The following is a 23,241-nucleotide window of genomic DNA, read 5'->3' on the forward strand; positions in this document are numbered from 1 at the left end:
GACTGAGTAACACTATAAACAAATTCCGAATAGTTCCATGATCGCAAACGTTTACATATGTAAATATGTGATTTGTACCTGTGAGTGGAAACTATGATTCATGTACAGCATGTGACATGTGCTACATGTAGCACCAAGACACAATTGGTGTAGAAATGTACATTTTGGTGTGCATATAAATTTACTTACCATCCTAAAAATATGCAAAAGATGGTTGATGAAGATAAAGTGTGTATTTCTTTCAATGACATAAAGTAAAGGTATCTTCTGTTGTATCATATAGGTTTGGGAAGTTAACACTACGCTCTTGGATGATTATGTATTCGCAAATATTTGGTATTCCTTTATTTAGTATCACAGGTAAAAATTCATCATCTGTTTGGTTTTCTAAACATAATAGTGCACATAATACCTGATGAGTTATGGCGACAAAGATACAAAGACACAGTCGTTGTTTTCTAGAAAAATATCATTGCTATTAGCAAATATATATATATTATTCTTTTAATTTCTGTTAGGTATCTATAATTCAGGCATAAAATTTTCGCAGTTTCATTCTCATACAGCTTGTAGTTCCTTTGATCGAGAGTATGTTTTAAAAGTGATGTCTCCATGCTATCAAGGATACACAGATGGATATTCACACTCCCACAGTGGCTATTATCTGACTGGCTTGCTGTGGGCAGCATTCGCGTGTCGCAGGCGGCCAAAGAGCCAGGAGTAGTAGTCTGTGGTGGCCACGGGCAGCAGGTTTACCAGGGGCAGGAACCACCCTAGCGTCAGCAACAGCCGCTGGGCGGCCCGCCCAGGGGCTCCACTACGCTGCATTGCCGCTGGAAGGTCACCTGAGGAAATCAATGTTTCAAATTGATTACAAAACAGATAATGACAATATAAATGATACACATGGAGCTGACACCAAAAATGAGCTTCGTCGAGGAAAAGAAGTGATATCCACTTGCCCGACATTCGAAGGATATAAGATGAGGGAGACACGAAGGGAAAGAAATGTTTCCAGTGTCGCCAACAGAAAGGACTAAAGTGAAGACATTCATTATCTAATGTTACAAAAGGGTTGACATAGTAGCTGGACAATACTACAATAATATTTATGTGTTTGAAACACAGCACAGGTGTATTACCGTGGTAGATCGATGTCCGATTTGTGGCTTTTATAACTAGCTAATTTATGTGGTGAACGGGTCTGCTGATAATAAGAATGTAACAGTGTCATAGTAAGAGTCCATACCATGAGAGTACATTGCCGTCAGTTTCAGAGTAATATTTTTCCTTTGATAGTCATTTACATATACTAACTTCTCGCCATGCAGATGATCGGGTTTGGCTAGCAGTGGTCACATTGCCGGTATTCAGTAGTTAATTTTAATGAAACAGTTCTCATTCAAATAATATGATTATTAAGGTTAAATTGCACATTGAAGTGTTTATAGAATGATGATGGCGATTTTATGCTTATTCCAAATGATGAAGAGGAAGATATGATAATGGTTCTTGGTAATGGTGCACACATATTGAGATGTTGGAGGTCTTTTGAAGGATGTTTTATGAAAAACAACGAAATTCTTTGCGGGAAGGAATGTAAAGTGATTGTGTCCCAGTGATATAAGCATCAAGGCTAGTGGTTAAGGACCGAGTATCACAAAGCCAAATTTATTGTGAAATAACACTTTCAGTCAATGACGAGAGCCCATGAATCTTCCTTTCACGATAAATTTATTGTATACATAGTGGCTAACATTGATGGGTAGTTAAACGAACCAGCTTGTAGCCATTCATTATAAGGTTTACAGTTGAAAATTACTAAGGCATTGTAGACGGCGTGACATGTACGCTGTAGTAACAGGACTAACGTGAGACTGTCTTCACTCTTCACACATTGAAGTGAATAGTTGCTGAACCAATGCGAAATTGCTCTCTGTCCAGATTCACAACTGGCACACATGCTTTTAGTGTGCGGATTAACAAATTGGAGACATACTTTCGTGCGAACATAAACAAATGCGAATCTTACTAAAACAAATACCCTTGCAGGAGGCATCTGATGTAGAACATGTTTTCAGCTTGGTACAACTGTTAAGGTAAACCAGCTAAGTGGTGGCATAATGCAATGAAGGAAAAGAACAATTGAACCGACTTCTATCTTCAAAAGGGACAGAATTAGTTCACGCGAGTGAGGAGCCATCAATCGATACATTAATACTTTCAAATACAAGATACGTCGTACGCAGTGATTTGTGAAATGTAATACGGCAGCCTTAGATACACCCTTACCACTGTCAGACATAGCAATCATAACTCTAGCCTTAGACCTCATTTCGCATTGGAACAATGAGAGATGTGTCACTAATTGATCGATACTCTCTACTCTGCATATGTTCTTTTTCAGATGACTACAGGTCCACCAGAATAGAAATAATTAAGAGACACAAGAACTTTTCATAAGTCATTCAGTGACCACAGACTAGAGACGGGGTACCACCACATAGCCAATGTTTGGATAATAGGCCCGTATCTTCCTCCCTCCATACTTGCACGTAAGTACACATTATTGTTTGGAAGCGTTGTCCCGTTTGCAATGAATAAACAGATGAGGTTCCAAGATGACAGAGCCCGAGCTCAGTTTGCGGATCTTTCTCAACACCTGCTGTTTATGTACCCTGAAATACGATTAGCAGGGTTTCATGGCTACCTTGCTCATCTGAAGTGTGTCGTAATGTCTTCTGGCAAGACTGATGAGGCCCCTCACGAATTTCTCTCCTGTGCCAACCTCTTGCAACTTACCTCTTCAGTTATCTGCTCGATGTGTTCCATTCTCTGTCTCCCTCTATAGTTTTTACTCTTTACAGTTCCCTCTTGTACCATGGAAGTTACTCTGTGATGTCTTAACAAAATGTTCCGTCATTCTGTCCCTTCTTCTTGTCAGTGTTTATTGTGTATTCGTTTCCTTGCCGATTCTCCGCAGAATTTCCTTATTCCTTACCTTACCAGTCTACCTAATTTTCAACATTCTTATGTAGTACCACATCTCAAATGCTTTGATTCCCTTCTTTTCCGTTTTTCCCAAAGGCCGTTTGACTATCATACAATACTGTGCTCCAAACGTACATACTCAGAAATTTCTTGCTCCGTCGGCCATGGGTGATTTTGCTGCCCAGGTAGCAGAATTCGTTATCGTCGTCTACTTTGTGATCACTAATCATGAAGTTAAGTTGCCCGCCGTTGTCATTTCTGTCACTTCCCATTATTTTCATCTTACTTCGGTTTACTCTCAATTCACATTTTGTATTCATCAGACTGTTTATTCCATTTAGCAGATTCTGCAATCCTTCCTCCCTATGAGAACAGCAATGTCATCAGAGAATGTTACAATTAATATATTTTCACGTTGAGTTTTAATTCCACTCTTGAACCTCTCTTTATTTCCGTCATTGCTTCTGTGTTCTGGAGATTGGACAATAAGGGCGTAAAACTGCATTCCTGTCTCTCACCTTTTTAATCTGAGCACCTCATACTTGGTCATCCTTCCTTATTGTTTACTCTTGGTCCTTGTACATTCTGTACATTAGCCGTCGTTCCCATAGTTTACTCCTATTTTTCTCAGAATTTCGAACATCTTTTAACGTTTGACGCTGTCGAACGCTTTTTCCAAGTCGGCATAACCCAAGAATGTGTCTCTTTATTTGGTCATATTTCAGTTTTCAACGACATTGTAGGAATTCCCTCTCTAGCGTCTTTATTTCCTAAGTTACGTTTAAAGTCTTGTGTACAAAACACTTTTTGAGGTTGAGGAAGGGACGTTGATGAGAATAACGGATTCCACGACCATTTTTTAACAACAGCAGGACTGTATGAACGGATACGAACGAGCACTGTGTAACGATGCCACTCGTGCAAAGAAGCTAGTACATACGCCACATTTTGAAACGTTTATAACTGTAGCACCTGTTGAAAACTTTCTATAACAACAAAATTGTTGCAAAACTGTGGTTGATATACTTCTGAACCTCTCTTAGCACAACATTAAAAATTCCAAAAAATTACATTTTCTCTCATGGCTTTCTATTACGGCTTTTTCTTACGTGGTCTTTCTCTCTGAATAACTTCACAGCCAACTCGGCTAACCTGGAATGTCAGAAATCATTAACGGTTAACATATGTTTTCTTACTCCGTACCAACGATGTAAATGTATTCCATCCCACTACTTCAGACTTCTCGATCTAAGATTACAGGTATGTGGAGGCGTTCCACAAATGATCGATGTTAAAGGAATGCCTACCCTGTGTTGTTTCAAAACATCTCCCTCTGGCTGGTACATATTATCGTAATGTGTTCATTTCACATGTGGCCGTAGTAGGAGATACATCCACCACTTGCGGGTCCTGATGCCATATGAAGCCAATCACCCGCTGTGCTATATCCTACTAATGGCGTCCTGTGTATGTGGTGTGGCAGGTCATAGAATCCACACAACGCCCTCCGATCTTCGGTCGTTTCCAGGTTTGTCGAACTTGCACCTCATTTTGACCTCATGAGCCGGAGTGAATCCCAATCCAGTGCTCTAGCCAAGGGAAAACCAGTGGCAACACGAGAAACTGTACCCCGGAGTTCCACACCGGAGAGACTCGTTCAGCGCCCAGCTGTGGAGGTGGACCATCGTAACAGCAGAATGAGAATTAATATTACGAAATGCTTTTCTAAGCTCTGGCGTCTAGCGGCAGCAGTATAGGCAGGCGGTGGCTTAACAGTGTTTATAGCACGGCCCTTCCTACGGCTTCAGTCGCCACGGTTGAGAGAATTGCCTGCAGGAGGGGCTTCGGTTGAGATTGTTCCGAAGGCTAATGTGTGGCTTCGGCGCCGCCTCAAAGTTAAGCGGTACTCAACACTGTCTGTAGTTCGGTACGAGAAAACATAACGCCTCCCACTTACGTCACAAAAACCGATACAGCTCACATAATCAAATTGATTACGCGAGAAACAGATACCTACAGTCTCTCTGATAAGTTTACTTGGATCAATGTACTGTGTCAGTTCTCAAAAGGATTACCGAAAGAATACAAATAAAGAACTCTGAGTAATATCATCAAAAAATTTTAGCACGCTGCCTTGTGTAATGCCTAAGCTACCGCATGAATATCCGGAAGGATGAATGTAAAACCTTTTTACGCTTCTCCCGATTTTGATTTTATCTTAAATCACTTCTCAGCTGGTCGACGAGAGCATACTGGGAGCAGGGCACAGCGGGGGAGAGAGAGATATTTAAGGCCCTATCCTCTCCTTTACACATTGGGTTATGTTATCACTGTTGTGTGATCCATCTTTCCGATGGAGCAACTGAAGCTGAATTGTAGTGCAAAGTTGAGTACATTTCTATGTCATTTCCTGTCTCGTGGAATTCTCGTATTGATTTGAATCCTTGGTCTGCTCGCGTCTATCGCTAATTCACACGCAATATTGAAGCAACCTCATTTTAGGGGTATTGTCAAATGGTCACGTTCTATATGTCATCATTCTAAGAATGTTGTTGGTTAATCAACTGAGTAAGTAAATTTGAAGATTGGTTTGGTCAAAATTAAAGCACCTGCTTAATTGTTTTAGTCATTTGTATATAGTTTTGTTTAGGAAAGTTGGCTAGCCAAACCTTAAAGGCTCAAATGGCACTGAGCACCATGGGACTTAACTTCTGAGGTCATCAGTCCCCTAGAACTTAGAACTACTTAAACCTAACTAACCTAAGAACATCACACACATCCATGCCCGAGGCAGAATTCGTACCTGCGACGGTAGCGGTCGCGCGGTTCCAGACTAAAGCGCCTAGAAACACTCGGCCACTCTGGCCGGCCAAACCTTAAAGAATGTGTGTTCTTACCCTTAATCAGTTCCACAGCTGATTAGAAGTATTGAGAGTACGATGGGAACTGTATTGACATTTGTACTATTTCAGCAAAGCTTTACTTGAGTATATTTACCTAGCCATACTCAAATTTCTAGTTTTATGGGTCTTGTTCCGTTTAAAGAAATTTATCTGTTATTTGTCCAAGTAATCTGACCTTGTAAGGCAGTCTCCCATATTATTGTGATGGTGATTTTACAATGCTTTTGATTTTAATAAAATATGTAGCAACTACCACGGATTACTATTGTGATTTTGCTGTGTCTCTACCATTACACATTTCAACTTCCTTGGATGATACAAACTATTACTTAAAAGATAAACGAGAACATCTATCTACAACGCACTTAAAACAGAGCAACTGGTCAGTTTGTAATATCTCACTAACATTTTGATGTATTTGGCACGAATTCAACGAGTTGCGAGCTCGAGGTAGTGAGTAACCTCTATATGACCAAGAAATGTTTTCGCAGTTGCGAATATGGGCTACTATTAGCTGTGTAACGGAATGGCGACAACAAATATTTGTGCTGCACCGGGACTCGATCCCAGATTTTCCGCTGACTGGGAAATATCGTCTTACCATTTAGCTATCCAAGCACGACTCACGATCAGGACCAAAATTCCATATGTCGTCAACCATTCGCCTACATCCTGTACTCGTACATCCATTATGCATATTCCGGTACATGGGAGACATTTTACTGTATTGTTGTTGTCCTTCCATTACATAGCTGATGGTAGCCCATATTCGTAACTACGAAAACATTCCACGTGTTTCATGACGGCTGTAGTGACCACAGTACCTATTCCTTCGGACATGATCGCATGTCCGAAGGAACTTCACATCGTAATTCGGCATAGCACAAGCACCTACAACATCGCTTCTATATGATCACTGCTGCATAGCTACTACTGCCCGTGTTCTCAAAATCCAGAGAGTGTATCCATCTCGCAGAAACGCCTTACACGAATGCTCTCCAGATAATTCACGGGTTCCCAGGTAGCTGCCGTGTTTCTTGACTTCCGCAAGGCGTTCGATACAGTTCCCCACAGTCCTTTAATGAAGAAAGTAAGAGCATATGGACTATCAGACCAATTGTGTGTTCGGATTGAAGAGTTCCTAGATAACAGAACACAGCATATTATTCTCAATGGAGAGAAGTCTTCCGAAGCAAGAGTGACTTCAGGTGTGCGTCAGGGGAGTGTCGCAGGACCGTTGCTACTCACAACATACATAAATGACCTTGTGGATGACTTCGGAAGTTCACTGAGGCTTTTTGCGGATGATGCTGTGGTATATCGAGAGGTTTTAACAATGGAAAATTGTACTGAAATGTAGGAGGGTCTGCAGCGAATTGACGCATGGTGCAGTGAATGGCAATTGAATCTCAATGTAGACAAGTGTAATTTGCAGCGTATACATAGAAAGATAGATCCCTTATCATTTAGCTACAATATAGCACGTCAGCTACTGGAAGCAGTAAATTCCATAAATAATTATCTGGGAGTAGGCATTAGGAGTGATTTAAAATGGAATGATGATATAAAGTTGATCGTTGGTAAAGCAGATGCCAGACTGAGATTCATTGGAAGAATTCTAAGGAAATGCAATCCGAAAACAAAGGAAGTAGTTTATAGTACGCTTGTTCGCCCACTGCTTGAATACTGCTCAGCAGTGTGGGATCCGTACCAGATAGGGTTGTTAAAAGAGATAGAGAAGATCCAACGGAGAGCAGCGCGCTTCGTTACAGGATCATTTAGTAATCGCGAAAGTGTTACGGAGATGATAGATAAACTCCAGTGGAAGACTCTGCAGGAGAGACGATCAGTAGCTCGGTACGGGCTTTGGCTGAAGTTTCGAGAACATACCTTCACCGAAGGGTCAAACAGTATATTGCTCCCTCCTACGTATATCTCGCGAAGAGACCATGAGGATAAAAAGAGAGATTAGAGCCCACACAGATGCATACCGTTAATCTTTCTTTCCACGAACAATATGTGACTGGAATAGAAGGGAGAACCGATAGAGGTACTCAAGGTACCCTCCGCCACACACCGTCAGGTGGCTTGTTGAGTATGGATGTAGATGTAGATAATAAAAGTGCGCCCAAATAAATTTCTAAAGGGTGCTGATACGTATAGTTTCCGCCGAAGATAATTATAGTATACAGAAATATCAAGTGATGGGCTTTCATTAGACGGTATACGCCTTGATCAACAGCAACTTTTTCTTTCTGAGTTATCAGTCGTCTGAATAACAGTATTATGATAATGATAGACTGCTACTAACCGTACAGAGGAGAAGATTATGAGGCACTCGAGCTTTCGGGCAAAAGGCACTTGTAACGCGGGGATCTTAAACAAAGGCTGCGTCGACTCTGTGATGGTCTTGGCTACCGGATTCTGGTCCTGTGTTATCGATGGAAATTTGTTGGACTCCCCTTGATTGGTGTGTGGTGCTCTAAAAAAAGAAGCAGCTACTCGGGTAGCAGGTAGTTTTTTAGGCTAGGCGGTAGTTTGAGATACTATCATGGACACTCGACAGTCGATACTGATAAAGGGAAATCACACAGCGTTCGGAGTAAAAACAATTTTATCAGTAAACTGTCTAAGTACTCGTAGTAAAGTCCCCGATTTTACCGCCCTCAGGAAATTTTTGAACCTGAAACCATTCTTCGGATCTGAGATATTTAGTGAGTCTTCGGATGATCATTGGACAGACATATAAGACGCCGTAGGAGAGGGAGAGTTCACTGCAGCAGGGAAAAATATTGTCTCTACTGAAGTTTAAATTAAGTGTGATAGAGAAGTTATCGGGTCACGCATAACACTTCTAGGAGAAACCAAGTTAATTGTTGGGTTTTTGACCACCGACTAACTCCACTGTGACAGTTCTGTAGTCATTCAGAGACAGTCTATGGCCAGCTCATGCAGTACTAGTTACTAGTGACTTTAACCTGCCTAGTATAGATTGGGAATTTATAGATTCATTGCGGGGTGTAGAGACAGAAAGTGTTGTGAAGTACTTTTGAACACATTTCCTGAAACTGTCTTGAGCAGCTAGTTCGGCAGCCAACACGAAAGGAAGTATCTTGGAACTTGTAGCTACAAATATGCCGGGTTTACCTGTGGCGTCAGTACAGAGACGGGGATTAGTAATCACGTCATAGTAGCGACAATATGAACGGTGAGCTCCATGTGGTTCCCAAGTTGTGCAGCGACCGTAAACCATATAATTACCAAATATGCAGCAACCAGTCACAAAAACATGTTTTATTTATTTACTTTTGCAAATCGATTTCAATTGATTAACAGCCATCATCGGTGCTTTCAACGAATATGTGCGCTGAGTAGTAATACTGTCTTAAGCAGAGGTCAAACAGGAGGGGAAACATTGCAGACCACCCAAGTATTTTATAACATCTTAGAGAAGATCAAATAAATAAACTTCTAAACACTGACAACTAGTGCTGAAAACATACCTAGACGCAAACTATTCGGATTTCACAAGGAAATATTAACCTAAAAGATTGCATTTATCTTGACAGATGACATGAAGTAAGCAGTATATCAGCAATGACTACCACTGGAAACTCTTTGTGACTTGGCTAAGGGTTTTGACGGAGAAAACGGGGATAGTCTACTGCAACACGAAGTAGTAGATACAGTACGTTTATAGTTTATATCTTGTCTGAATTTCAGAAAGCAATTTTTGTTAGTCTTTAACTTCAAAAGCCACCCAGAATTTGAATAAATCATAGTGTACCGGTACGACAAGATTACGTTTTGTATTCTTAGTTACTTTCGATATATATATAAGTGATCTACAACTTGCAACTTCAGAAACCAATTTTGTCCTTTGCTAATGATAAACGTATAAGTAAAAATATGCGATTTCCTAACTGAAAAGGGGCTAATGATATATTTGAACCGTCCACAAATGGTTTGAGGCAAATGAAGTATCACTGAATTTTATCAAGGCTCAGCACATACATTTCAGTAGTTCTCATATAACTAAATATGCTACACAAATAGATTTTTAAAAGAATTAAATACTAGATGCACAAAATACTGAGCTATTAGATCACAAATTACACTGAAAAACCCACTGCCTATACTTTCGCCTTAGTTCAGCTACGTTTGCATTGCGCAAATTACACAATTTGTAGTACATTTAGAAACGAAGTAACTTGTTTATTCTACATATTCCCACCAACTAATGAGCTGTGGAATTATTTTCTGAGAAAATGAACGGGACAGTACTTAACTTACAAGTGTCATTTAAGAAATACGTTTGGTGCTCATTCTGCAGCATCCTACGTTAATGTCTTTTAAATCTGGATATTCTGACACACATGCAAAAACATAAACACACACACACACTCACACAGCCGGCTTCTGTGGCCAAGCGATTCTAGTCGTTTCAGTCCGAAACTGCGCGACTGTTACGGTCGCAGGTTAGAACCCTGCCTCGGGCATGGATGTGTGTGATGTCCTTAGGGTAGTTAGGTTTAAGTTGTTCTAAGTCCTAGGGGACGGATGACCTTAGATGTGAAGTCCCATAGTGCTCAGAGCCATTTGAACCATTTGAACACACACACACACACACACACACACACAAACACACACACATACATACACACGCACACACACATAAAACGTTGTAGCTACCAGTACTTCTCTTTTCTCAAAAAATGGTGACAAGCATGAAGAGAGAAAAAAATCATTAGAAAAACTCTCCAAAAAACGGTGACAAGCATGAAGAGAAAAAAATCTTTACAAAGACGGGGGTTAAAATTACTACAGAAAGGTGTCAGTCATATGGTCTATTGGACTGCTCGTACTCCAATGAAGACCATCTACTTTATGTCATGTTTTAGATTATTTTATGAGGAGAATTAACGCTGTAGTGTAGGAACTGCAAGATAAGTCACTGTATTGCACTTGAATTAAATTACTTATGCATATTTGACTTCTTCCCATATCCCAGAGACCACTCTCCGTGGGATCCATGGAGTACGACTAATGTAAGATACTCTGACGAACGGTGTGTGGAATTTGGTAAGTTTCGCGTCGGGTTTGTTTAGTCATAGCGAGAGAGTAAAACAAATACAAAAAAAACCTTATGTTTGACATTACGGAGACGTATTTCATGGAAAGCTTCAATTTGTAAATTACGAGAGGCATATTTCTAGTAGAGTAGTGACATAGTCTTTCCTCCAACTTATACTTGGCCCAGCGAGTGTAAAATTAGATAAATTTTGGCATATAAGGTAGCGGGAAGGGTAGGTGTCGCGTAATTTTTCCTTCAGCGGCACTCTCATTTGGGGTGTAAAGCTGTTGATGTAGATGAATATTCTGTTTCTACGTGGAATATCCTTTATCGGAAGACATAATGGTAACAACTTCGACTGAACGGATACCAGTAATATACAATATTCCTGCTTCTCGTTTTCTCTATTGCCGTCTCATCGTTTTCAATCCGCTGGAAACAATCCGATATTACTCATCACTACAATTACACCGCTGTATTTATGTGGGAGTGACCTTATCTTTCTGTCTAGGTTTGTTGTCTGAATTTGTTGCAGTAATGATCCTCTTTTTTCGCGAGTATACTGAAAAGGCGACTTCAGTGATTATTATCGTTATCGTATACTGGACACAAGGAGGGAAATAAACAAAACTATTAATCGTAAAAAAGAGTGTGACTGCCTTCTGACAGATAACAATGCTGCTAGCTGACAAACGAAGCAAATGCAGATCAGACGAGTATATCAACTCAGCAGAAGCGCAAATAAATCTTATTTTCAGCAGGCAGAGGAACTATATCTCTTCCAACGGGTACATTTCTACGTAATTGGCCTTGTTTCATTATACGCTCTTTTCTCAAAGCATTCTGAGAATCACAGATATGGCATCCAAGCGATAATGGCTCATACAGTCTGCTTTCGTGAAAAGAGCAAGGGTTCTGTTTACATTCTGGTTCCATTCTCATTCTTCTCCAGAAGACAAATTCTTGTATTCATCATTGTTTTTAAGCGTCCCGTGAAAACATTTTCCGCCTTGATTAGTTACCAAATATATGTTTAATTAATTTAGGTATGATAACTTATTTTACCTGAAAAGACGCCATACGATGATGGATCGAAGAACAGTGAGGATCTGATAGGAGCATGATTGTTTGATAAAAATTTTACTTTGTGGGAAAGATGCCACACGAAGTTCTTTATTTGAGTGAGGTATGTATGATCAGCGGCACACTTTTCGTAGACGTGAAGGAAGACCACAACATCTAATAATAAAACGTTTTTATTATAAGTTAGAAATCGGTAACGGCGCTATTTAAATAAATAAAGAGCACTGAAAATATTTGCTAGTTGTCGTTATATTTTGTGTAAGAGTCAATCCATAAAAATCCAAAAAACACAGGTTTCAAAAAAAATTAAGCTTAGTACGTAGGACATACAGCGTTGTTATGTGCCAATGAAACTTGCATCGATATAACACAAACCTAGAAGCACAATGCGAAATGGAGAAAAGCCAAATGAAAACCGTTTTATCATGTGACCTGTGAAAACAAAATCGCTCTGTTTTCATGTTTTCCATCTAGGGTGTTATAGTGGCAAAATTAACCGAACTATGATTCAACGTCTTCTCCTGTCCTCTCCTATCCTATACCCCATAAATAATTTTGTGTTCTGTTTTCTTTCTTCAGATAAGAACAAAAAAGAAATAAAGAACCTATTCATAATGGATGAAGGGTTTTTTTTTTTTTAAATAACGAGCTTATTCGTGTCTCGATGACAATTTTGCACAATTAAAAAAATCATTTTAGATGCAGGCGCACTCCGTCTAAGTGACTGTCCTCTACAAGCCTGCATTCTTACTGTATCGAACAGAGGATATGACCATACCCCTTGAAAGGTAAATTCGACTCCTGGGTCTCTCAATTTTAAACAACGAAATTTTTTACAGATACTACGGTATTCACTACAGCAAAAACCTAAATAATAATACCACGTAATATCAGAAACTAGATGGGATACTGCGTGTGGTGGAACTTCATATTGACTCTAGTTGCATACTGAGATAGTCGAGTCAAAAACTGAAAACAGATTCATGTTCTATTTAAATTTAAGGAATAACAAGGACGATTGGATGCAAGCAGTTCGCTGTTGGTTTTATAGTCTTTTTCTTGTGTATCTGCATTGCAAATATGTCTCCTCACGAATTATACTGACTCATTTGATTAAATGTATTTCCGAAACGATTTACACTACAAGTGTTCCGCTGTTACATAATGGACAGCCTATTCTACTTAGTGTTTTGTTTTGTAGGATCTTTGATTGGAGTAGCACTTTCGGTAAGCAGCCTTTATTTCTGTGCTTTCGGTTAGCCCAGGAAGCTTACGTAAAAGATATATTTCTACGAGAATCAGGAATCAGCCATGAGTACACTTTTTCGTGTATGCAAATAGGGTAAAGATGACTTGTTTACTGAAAATGCGTAGGTGATACAAAAACTCGCTTCAGTACAACACAGGATTATGTAAGTGGTAGCTCTGTGAGGAGAAGTGCAGTGAACACGCCACCGTTAGTGTTTCACAACACAAAATTTACGTTTGCATTTAAGGGGAGGCCAGGGTAGAAAGTTTTGTGGATACGTATAGAATTGTGGTGTTCGGTATTTTCTTTCACATTCCAGTGCAGCAGTGCACGGTTGACTTTGTAATGGTGCATCAATTGTGACTGAAGGTGCACCTACAAAGATACGTCTTGCCCCAATAACGTATTTTTATCGTATTTTCGTATAAATACACTAAAATTAGCGATCTATGGTGCTTGAAAGCAGTGATGGATGTAATTTCAGAATCGACTTATGAGTTTTGAGAACAATGCAATGGAAGCATTTTATGAAGTGAACATGACAAGGGTACGAGAAAAGAAGAGCTATAAAAAAAATTAACCAAAGGAGATAGAAAAAGGAGAAAAAAATTATTGATAACACTGCTATTGAAGATAATCCTCTATATAAAAAGAGGTTATTTAAGTTAACTTTATATAACACTAAAACAGGAAATTTAACAGAAACATTTTAAATGTCTTTTCGTCAGTTTCTACACTTTTCGCTAAAAAGGTCATTTTCTTGCTCAAAGTATTCAACGTATTGCTCTGAAACTTTTACAAGTTTCTCCCATGCAATCCACAAACCAATGGATGAACCCTCACTAGAACTCTTTCACCTGTATTCATTTTAAATAATTTTCACTTGTCATAGTTGCAGCAAAATCTTTGGTTATTGAGTAAAACAAATTGTAGAAGTCTTCGTGATACAAGAAAATAGTTTTTGATCGGCATAACGACGAGATTGTATTAATTGCGTGTTTCCTGGTTTTCAGCAGAGTTTTTGTTTCATTTCATGCACATTATTTTGACAACTCACCCAGATGTGATCTTCAGATGTTCCGAGTTTTGCTATTACGTGCGCTCGCCGTCCTGACTCCAACCCTACAATGAACAACTGTTCGTATCTCGCTGATATTTATAGCTGAATGTGAGTTCGACGTCCGAAACCCTGTATGTATCTAGATGATCTTTTTGTTTTTCAGAGCGGAGTCTTTCAGCGATTTCCACCTGTGATCTACGTGATGGCCGGTGACCTTATCACAAACTGAATGATTGACCCTTAATTGTGTTTAAATGGAAAGTTCTGTCCCAATTTAATTAGTTTTCCTAGACTTTTACTTCGAATTACCCCTTAATTATGCTTTGAAAGGTACGTGGCTGTATTACCAATGTTAAATTGGAAACCTCTGTCTCAGTCTATTAAGTTTTCCTAGACTTTTATTTCGAAAGACTCCTTAATTATGCTGTGCAAGGAACATGGTCCTAGTGGGCTGACCTTATTTCATTCAATGATTAAATTCGAGGCCTGGTACGGGGAATCTCTCCTCGATTGTTCTAATAGTTTCGCCAAGTAAGAATGCCGAAATTCGCATGGAATCAGTGCTAACAGCGATTTCCGCTTTTTGACTGTAAATTATTGTTCATTGATTTTACAAAATCATGATTTCGGCTTTATGTCCATTCTCAAGTACATATTGAACTGAAAATGAAGAAATGTTACGTACTAAACAGTGCAAGGCGTAGGAGCAAAACGTCGTTACGTATCTGATAATATCACTTACGCGTTGCAAAATACGACCTGCCTATGTGACATGTCATCGTTGGAAAAGCATATTCCTGGTCCTAGAAACCAGTGTTCGAATTACCAGATATGATAAATATCGAAGATAGATAATAAGGCTGACATTGCGCGAAGTGAGTAACCATTAACACACTCTACGGCGTATTTAACAGCAAGTACATTGCTGTGACCTGCATTTATCACATCCATGAGTCTACTGACGTTAACATTTGTCAAAACAGTGGCGTTGACAGCAACAAAGCGGCACCACGCTGTGAACCCCACGTTCTTTAGATTACCAAAAGCACTACCAGGATATAGAAGGTGGATATTTATTGGGCTAAGTGCTTAAATATCCTCGTAATACCCACTCGTAACATCCTCTTATAAAAAATACAATGTAATAATCCATATTCAGAGCGTAACTATACCAACTTTTACTGTACAACGAATCTGATCTCAAAGTGACTTTCTAGATGCAATATTGCAAAATCTTATTCACTAATTCCGGACGTATGCAGCAACATGAAAGATCTGAGTGAAAGGATAGCCATGCCAAAAACGTCCAGGTTTGGTCACACTTGAAAGATCCAGGCCAAGGAACCTCTGTGTGACATTACTTACACACTTCTGTAGGAAGGAAGTGCCCACAATAAAACACTACTTCTCAGTAGAGAGACATTTAACAGAGCGAGAGGTGGGTGGGGGGGGTTGAAGAAGATAGGGATGAGTGGGTACCAAGGAGGGTAGTTGTACGGAAGGTAAAGTGAGGAATGTAAGGGGGGTGGGGCATGGTGGCAAGGGGGGTGGTTTTGGGGCCGAGGAAATGGAGAGGACGGTAGAGGGGCAGCGGGAGGTTTTGGCGGGGTGGATGGAGCAGATTTTGAGGCAGAGGGAGGGTGAGGGAGGGTTGAGGATTACAGACAAAGTGGTAGATCAGCAAGCTTTATTGTATGCCTAACCATAAACTTCACTATTACATGAATTCCTTTAATTTCATTTCACAGAAAATTAAATAGTCAGTCAATCAACGACTATGAGGAGTTGTTAAAAATTTAGAAATTACAATATATTGTTGAAAGATCCTATACGACATATACTTGAATGATTGAGGTACATGGCTCTGCCAAAACAAGCATATAGTCACAGGTTTAATGGCGTGACTATCATCTTACGAAAGAACGGTAGGGGTTTGAAACGGGGGGACTGAAGTCGGAGGAGGAAAAGGAGGCGGAGGATCAGGAGGCAAGGGTGAATGGGGGATATGAATGGGTGAAAGAGGATTCATTGGTTTTGTGTATTATGTACTTTATCAGATACTGCACTACTATATAAATATCCATTCAGTTTTACAATGACATAGTCTTAATAATTCCGTCAATTGGTGTTTTGAAGCAAAACTAATTTGTCCCATGAATGGGGAGGCATATTGGAAGCATATACTATATTCATGATCCAGATTGGAGTAGTACATAAATATCCATTCCTATCCATTTGATTTCATATTTATGTCGTCTTAATAGCGCAATCATGTGCAGATCTGAAGCATAAATAATATGTTCCATAAAATATTTAAATTAGTGAAATTACATGTGAATACATTCATTTTTCAAATGATAAATGACATAGGTATTATATTTATTAGAGATATTCAAAAGACTGAAAATTAATATCAATATAAAATTATACTTTACAAATCTAAATGTTTGCAAATACTTGCATCATGGAGATACTAGATTAAGCATTGTGCAACAGATGCTCCAAGAAATGGCGGAGTGCTTGACAATCTTAAAAATGGCTAAGTTACAGTTCACATTCAACAGTAACTAGCAGCCAGATATTAACGCAGATCCGAATACATCTCTGACTTCAGAAGAATGATACACATCCAAAGGCATAACAATATTTCAGCATTTTTAAAACATGAAAAATTAACATTTCATAGTGCATAAATATTTAAACAATGAACCTCTGAATTAGCAACTTTTAAATGCTTCATGTGATTTAGACAAGTGTTGGGTGACAGTATTGCACTACAGCTTTCATCCTTGGAAGTTAAACAGCTGTATCTATTTTATTTATTGATTTCGACGTCTTTTATATCTGCTTCATTATGCATATGTTTGTTAGAACATCGTTTCCTCCACAGTACACAACGAACAAATACATAAGAATATCTCACATTTTGTGCTAGTGTAAAAGTAGCCAGTCGCTTTTGTTAGTGCACATCACAACTGAAAAGAGATCCAAGAGATGCTTCTGTCTGCACTAGTTTGCGTTAGGAGGAACAACTCAGCTGGAGTAACCGTTTGGCATTGTTGCAAGTAGTAAGACGACATTAATATGAATTTAATGAACTTTCATGTTACACCGATATATATGGCTAGGTGTACAATATATCTTACTAATGTACCATTTTCTTTCCATCCACACTGAGTACTGTAACCTTTTAGGAGTGTGTACGGAGCAGGTACTGGCTCTGGATATTTGAAGTCTAACAGTTTGTATCTTTTTTTGCGGCATGTCCGCCATTTTAAAAACATTTAGATGTCGTTGCAGATTTAGCATTTCTTTTATGTAAGTCTCCAGGAATGAGTGAATTACGATTTTTGAGATCAAATTGTTCTGTACATCTAAAATGGTTATACACTACTGGCCATTAAAATTGCTACACCACGAAGATGAATTGCTACAGACTCGACATTTAACTGACAGGAAGAAGATGCTGTGATATGCAAAAGATTAGCTTTTCGGAGCATTCACACAAGGTTAGCGCCGGTGGCGACACTTACAACGTGCTGACATGAGGAAAGTTTCCAGCCGATTTCTGATACACGAACAGCAGTTGACCAGCGTTGCCTGGTAAAACGTTGTTGTGATGCCTCGCGTAAGGAGAAGAAATGCGTACCATCACGTTTCCAACTTTTATAAAGGTCGGACTGTAGCCTATCGCGAGTGTGGTTTATCGTATCGTGTCACTGCTGCTCGCATTGGTCGAGATCCAATGACTGTTAGCAGAATATGGAATCGGTGGGTTCAGGAGGGTAATACGGAACGCCGTGCTGGATCCCAACGGCCTCGTATCACTATCAGTCGAGATGACAGGCATCTTATCCGCATGGCTGTAACGGATCGTGCAGCCATGTCTCGATCCCTGAATCAACGGATGGGGACGTTTGCAAGACAACAACCATCTGCTCGAACAGCTTGACTACGTTTGCACCAGCATGGACTATCAGCTCGGAGACCATGGCTGCGGTTACCCTTGACGCTGCATCACAGACAGGAGAGCCTGCGATGGTGTACTCAACGACGAACCTGGGTGCACGAATGGCAAAACGACATTTCTTCGGATGAACACAGATTCTGTTTACAGCATTATGATGGTCGCATCCGTATTTGGCGACATCGTGGTGAACGCTCATTGGAAGCGTGTATTCGTCATCGCCATACTGGCGTATCACCCGGCGTGATGGTTCAAATGGTTCAAATGGCTCTGAGCACTATGGGACGTAACATCTGTGGTCATCAGTCCCCTAGAACTTAGAACTACTTAAACCTAACTAATCTAAGGACCACACATACATCCATACCCGAGGCAGGATTCGAGCCTGCGACCGTAGCAGTCGCGCGGTTCGGGACTGAGGGCCTAGAACCGCTAGACCACCGCGGCCGGCCCGACGTTCTTGTGTGGGGTGCCATTGGTTACACGTCTCGGTCACCTCTTGTTCGCATTGACGGCACTTTGAACAGTGGACCTTACATTTTACATGTGTTACGACCGTGGCTCTACCCTTCATTCGATCCCTGCGAAACCCTAAATTTCAGCAGGATATTGCACGACCGCATGTTGCAGGTCCTGTAAGCGCCTTTCTGGATACAGAAAATGTTCGACTACTGCCCTGGCCAGCACATTCTCCAGATCTCTCACAAACTGAATTCGTATGGTCAATGCTGGCCGAGAGCCTGGGTCGTCACAAAACGCCAATCACTACTCTTGATGAACCGTGGTATCGTGTTGAAGCTCCCCATCCATGCTCTGTTTGACTCAATGCCTAGGCGTATACAGGCCGTTATTACAGCCAGAGGTGGTTGTTCTGGGTACTGATTTCTCAGGACCTATGCACCCAAATTGCGTGAAAATATAATCACATTTCAGTTCTAGTATAATATATTTGTCCAATGAATACCCGTTTATCATCTGCATTTCTTCTTCGTGTTGCAATTTTAATGGCCAGTAGTGTATTTCCACTCTGAGCACGGAACATTACGTTGTGTGGCTAAAAGAGTGTGTTACGAACAAGTATTATAAGCATTTATTAATCACTTAGTAGCCAAATAAGTATCTACCTTCATTATCCTCGTAATGCCTCTGGCAATCCAAAGGCCGTGTGACTCACACAGTGTTTACGCATTGTTTCGATCTCCGCCACTATTTTGACATACTTTAACGTCAGATTTGATAAAAGGATGCTATGAATGCAAGTTACAGAAATGTGTTGACTATTAAATACGATGTACTGTGTGTTAGTAATTTTTTCACTGTGCGCGATGTTAGCCATATTATGTGTCTTCGAGAAGTAGTCATTTCTGGATTTTAACAGCTGGTTTACAAGAACAGACAGTTTTTTCTTCGAGAATGAAACATTAGTAGACAGCACAGGTATTTAGTGACAGGTACGTAATGTTGTCAAATAAGTAACGAGTTCTGGTTTCCATTCCGTGCACCGTATGGCACGCGGACTTTAATTTCAGTTCTAGATTCACTTGAAAACTGCTATAAAGTAGTTATCATGATAGTGTGAAACAAATGTAGAGTAATTTACAGATGATGAAACTTTCTGTGAAAAATTTATGTAGGTATAATATGTCATCCGCCTCTTTTTGGATTTACGATGATACATTCCAAGATTAACTACTTTTCGCGCCACTGCTGGCTTCTCGTCAGAAGGAGGTTTGATAAGAAGGTTAATTAATAGATCATGTGCAGTTAGACGCTAGAATCGTAGTGTTCGCGCACTGCCACCAGCAACGGAAAATGAACCTTCGACATTACCAACCATTTGGGCTGGCGAAATGGCAGAAAAATCAACGTCTACCGTTCATCACGAGACAAAGGTCTACAGTATATGTATCCATAATTCTTTTCAATTACATGCGCATTCTCAACATATGAAGATATTTGCAGCTTATGCAAAAGGTTTTGCCTCGTTCATTACATCGGTTCTCGTCAAGTAACCTAAGTGACGTCATGTTTGGGCAGTACGTAGATGAATAACCGACTGTGGACTTCACGTGATGTTGGCTGCTCTCCCTCTGCCTATACGTCACAGCGGTGGTCCGGTGGTGTAAACTTCCTGATCAGACTTTGTGTGAATTTCCTGATTTAAATTCCAATCCTCTAGACAGTGTCATGTGACGCTGCTGATGTTGATCCGTCCGTCGGATGGGGACGTTGCACTCTGTGTCTTCCTAGGTGCTGTTCGAGAGAAGTAGGCTATGCGTTGGCCAACGGCCTTGGTGCAGTGATAACACCGGTTTCCGTCACATCACCGAAGACAAGCACTGTCGGGCTGGGCTAGCACTTGGATACGTGAGCATCCGGTCTGCCGAGCGCTGTTGGCAAGCGGGGTGCACTCAGCCCATGTGAGGCAAACTGCGAAGCTACTTGATTAAGAATTAGCGGCTGCGGTCTCGTAAACTGAAAAAAAGGCCAGGAGAACGGTGTGCTGAGCACATGCCCTTCTATATCCGCATTCAGTGAAGCCTTTGGGCTGAGGACGTTACGGCGGTCGATCGGTACTGTTGGGCCTTCATGGCCTAGTCGAACAGAGTTTAGTTTAGTTTTAGGCTATATGTCCCCACCGGGTTTCATTCTCTCCCTTCTCTCACCATCATTCAACACGTACATGGCATAACACTACACACATGCATTACAGTCCCGTACGTTTATCAGACACAGTTAAACATTCGACTCTTACGCTACACAAATGAAAGGTGCGTGCCCGAAAGAGAGAAAGATTTTTCTAGTTAATTGGCTGAACCTACATTTGAGATTTTTCAGCCAATTATTTCATACGACCTTATATTTAGATTAAAGTTCAGTCTTGATCACGTTATGTCTGTTTTAATGAGTAACCGGTTTCGGTTTTTTCTATAAAACCATCATCAGACCCATTGGCTCCCTTGGGTTGGTAGGTGGAGCTCTCCTTGCTGCTGTGCAGCAGCAAGGAGAGCTCCACCTACCAACCCAAGGGAGCCAATGGGTCTGATGATGGTTTTATAGAAAAAACCGAAACCGGTTACTCATTAAAACAGACATAACGTGATCAAGACTGAACTTTAATCTAAATATAACAATTAATTGATCACTGTATTCCAAAAATGTTTACCAAAATCATACGACCTTACTTTTTCACCTGTAATTTCAAAGTCCTGTTCCCATTTTCTATGCTTGTAAACATTGTACGACATTTTTCCTCCATTTCCAGTGAGGAGCCCGGCCCTGCAATTTGTATGTCTTATTTATGTTGACCGTGTATACAGATTCAGTTAAAATCACAGCTGCCGTTCGTCATGTACAATGGATATAATGAAGTTATTGTATGTATATAAAGTATCTATGTTCTACACTCTTTGAAATAATGCGTCATGACTATCAGAAATTTTTCATGGGTAGGATTTAAGCCTAACCCTCCACTTGAATCATACAGCGTAGACCTTCACGGTCGGTATTTGCGATGTTGCTGATATTCGGTTTATGGGCGTAAGGCAGTGGTCCAGGGCATGATTCAAAAATGGTTCAAATGGCTCTGAGCACTATGGGACTTAACATCTATGGTCATCAGTCCCCTAGAACTTAGAACTACTTAAACCTAACTAACCTAAGGACAGCACACAACACCCAGCCATCACGAGGCAGAGAAAATCCCTGACCCCGCCGGGAATCGAACCCGGGAACCCGAGCGTGGGAAGCGAGAACGCTACCGCACGACCACGAGATGCGGGCCCAGGACATGATTCTCAGCCTAATGTTGTGTCTTGCATTACTGTAAGCTTCATCAGAGACTTTAACGATTCAGAAAGCTGCTACGGACTCAAAAGAGGTTCAGCAGGCCGAACTGTTTTCCAGCACCCACTATCGGTTCTAACGTCATCAGACCGCTGTTTGAGGTCGCTGAGTTAAGCCGACGTATGCTGTGGAGGTTTTAGTGGGGATGAGCTGGTGCTATTGGTTTCATTTAGCAGTAGGGCCGACATCTTGACTGATTTCAGTCGTCCTTCATATCTATTGCAATTGTTTTCTGCTTTTGAATTTCTCTGCACGTTCTAGAGTAGTAATCAGTAGAACTGGATGAAACCACAGTGTCAGAGAAACGAATTTGGAGATTCCGTTGCCCCAGTGCGTAATCGGTTACTGCTGGTTTATTCGTATTGCCCAGGCGACAATTGCTCTTATGTTTCTTGAGGTGGTTGTTAACGTTTCTTTTCGTAGATTTATGTTCACCTTGCCGCAAGTGCAATGTATTTTTCAAAGGGAGTTTGGACATTCCCTTTAGAAACTTCATTGTGGTGAGTACTTAATGTTTTGAACAGAAACCAATATCCGAAAACGTATCATTTACGGACGCAGGCGTTTGAAAATGTGTAGATATGCAAAAGGAGAGCCGCGTGGGGGTGGGGGAGAGGATGGGGGGGGGGGGGGGGCTGATGGTTACGTCGGATCGGATGATGTAATTTGACGTTTATCTTACCTCTCTCACTTGTTTCGAGCCTCCTTCACATGTTGAGTGTTAGAGCAACATGGTTGAGTACACATTTGCAGAACACACCGACATGATTCTTCTGAATGGCGGAGCTCACGGTCATCTATATCGTTCTCCCCGACGTCCGACTCCATCGCCCACCTTTTTCTCCAAAATTACGCAAAGGCTTCGAAAAAGTGTACTTTCACTATCAGCAGACGTGACAATGGTGCTACAAGAAGATGTCGCATACCCGAGCTGGAAGAGACCGTACTGCATCACGTTGAAGAGAATCGGTCAACGAGTACACGAGCAACTTATTTGGCTGTTAATGAGTGGAATTGTAAAACAAGTGTTGTAATGCGTCACGATTATCCAATTATTTGTAAAAGTGG

The 23,241-nt window shown here is 40.6% G+C and overlaps 1 protein-coding gene across 2 annotated transcripts in view; it reads right to left on the bottom strand.

Annotated features, from left to right (window-relative positions):
• Positions 1 to 330: 330 nt before the first annotated feature.
• LOC124625153 (zwei Ig domain protein zig-8-like) overlaps positions 331 to 23,241 on the bottom strand; it is a 155,061-nt gene continuing 132,150 nt past the window's right edge. Inside the window, exon 6 of one of the 2 annotated variants that reach the window (XM_047149151.1) lies at positions 331 to 845. In XM_047149151.1, the coding sequence (XP_047005107.1) occupies positions 661 to 845 (185 nt within the window). In that variant the 3' untranslated portion in view covers positions 331 to 660. The remainder of the gene's footprint in view (positions 846 to 23,241) is intronic. The other variant, XM_047149152.1, reaches the window with a different exon arrangement.

This window comes from Schistocerca americana, chromosome 1, assembly GCF_021461395.2.
Source record: "Schistocerca americana isolate TAMUIC-IGC-003095 chromosome 1, iqSchAmer2.1, whole genome shotgun sequence".
NCBI lineage: Eukaryota > Metazoa > Arthropoda > Insecta > Orthoptera > Acrididae > Schistocerca > Schistocerca americana.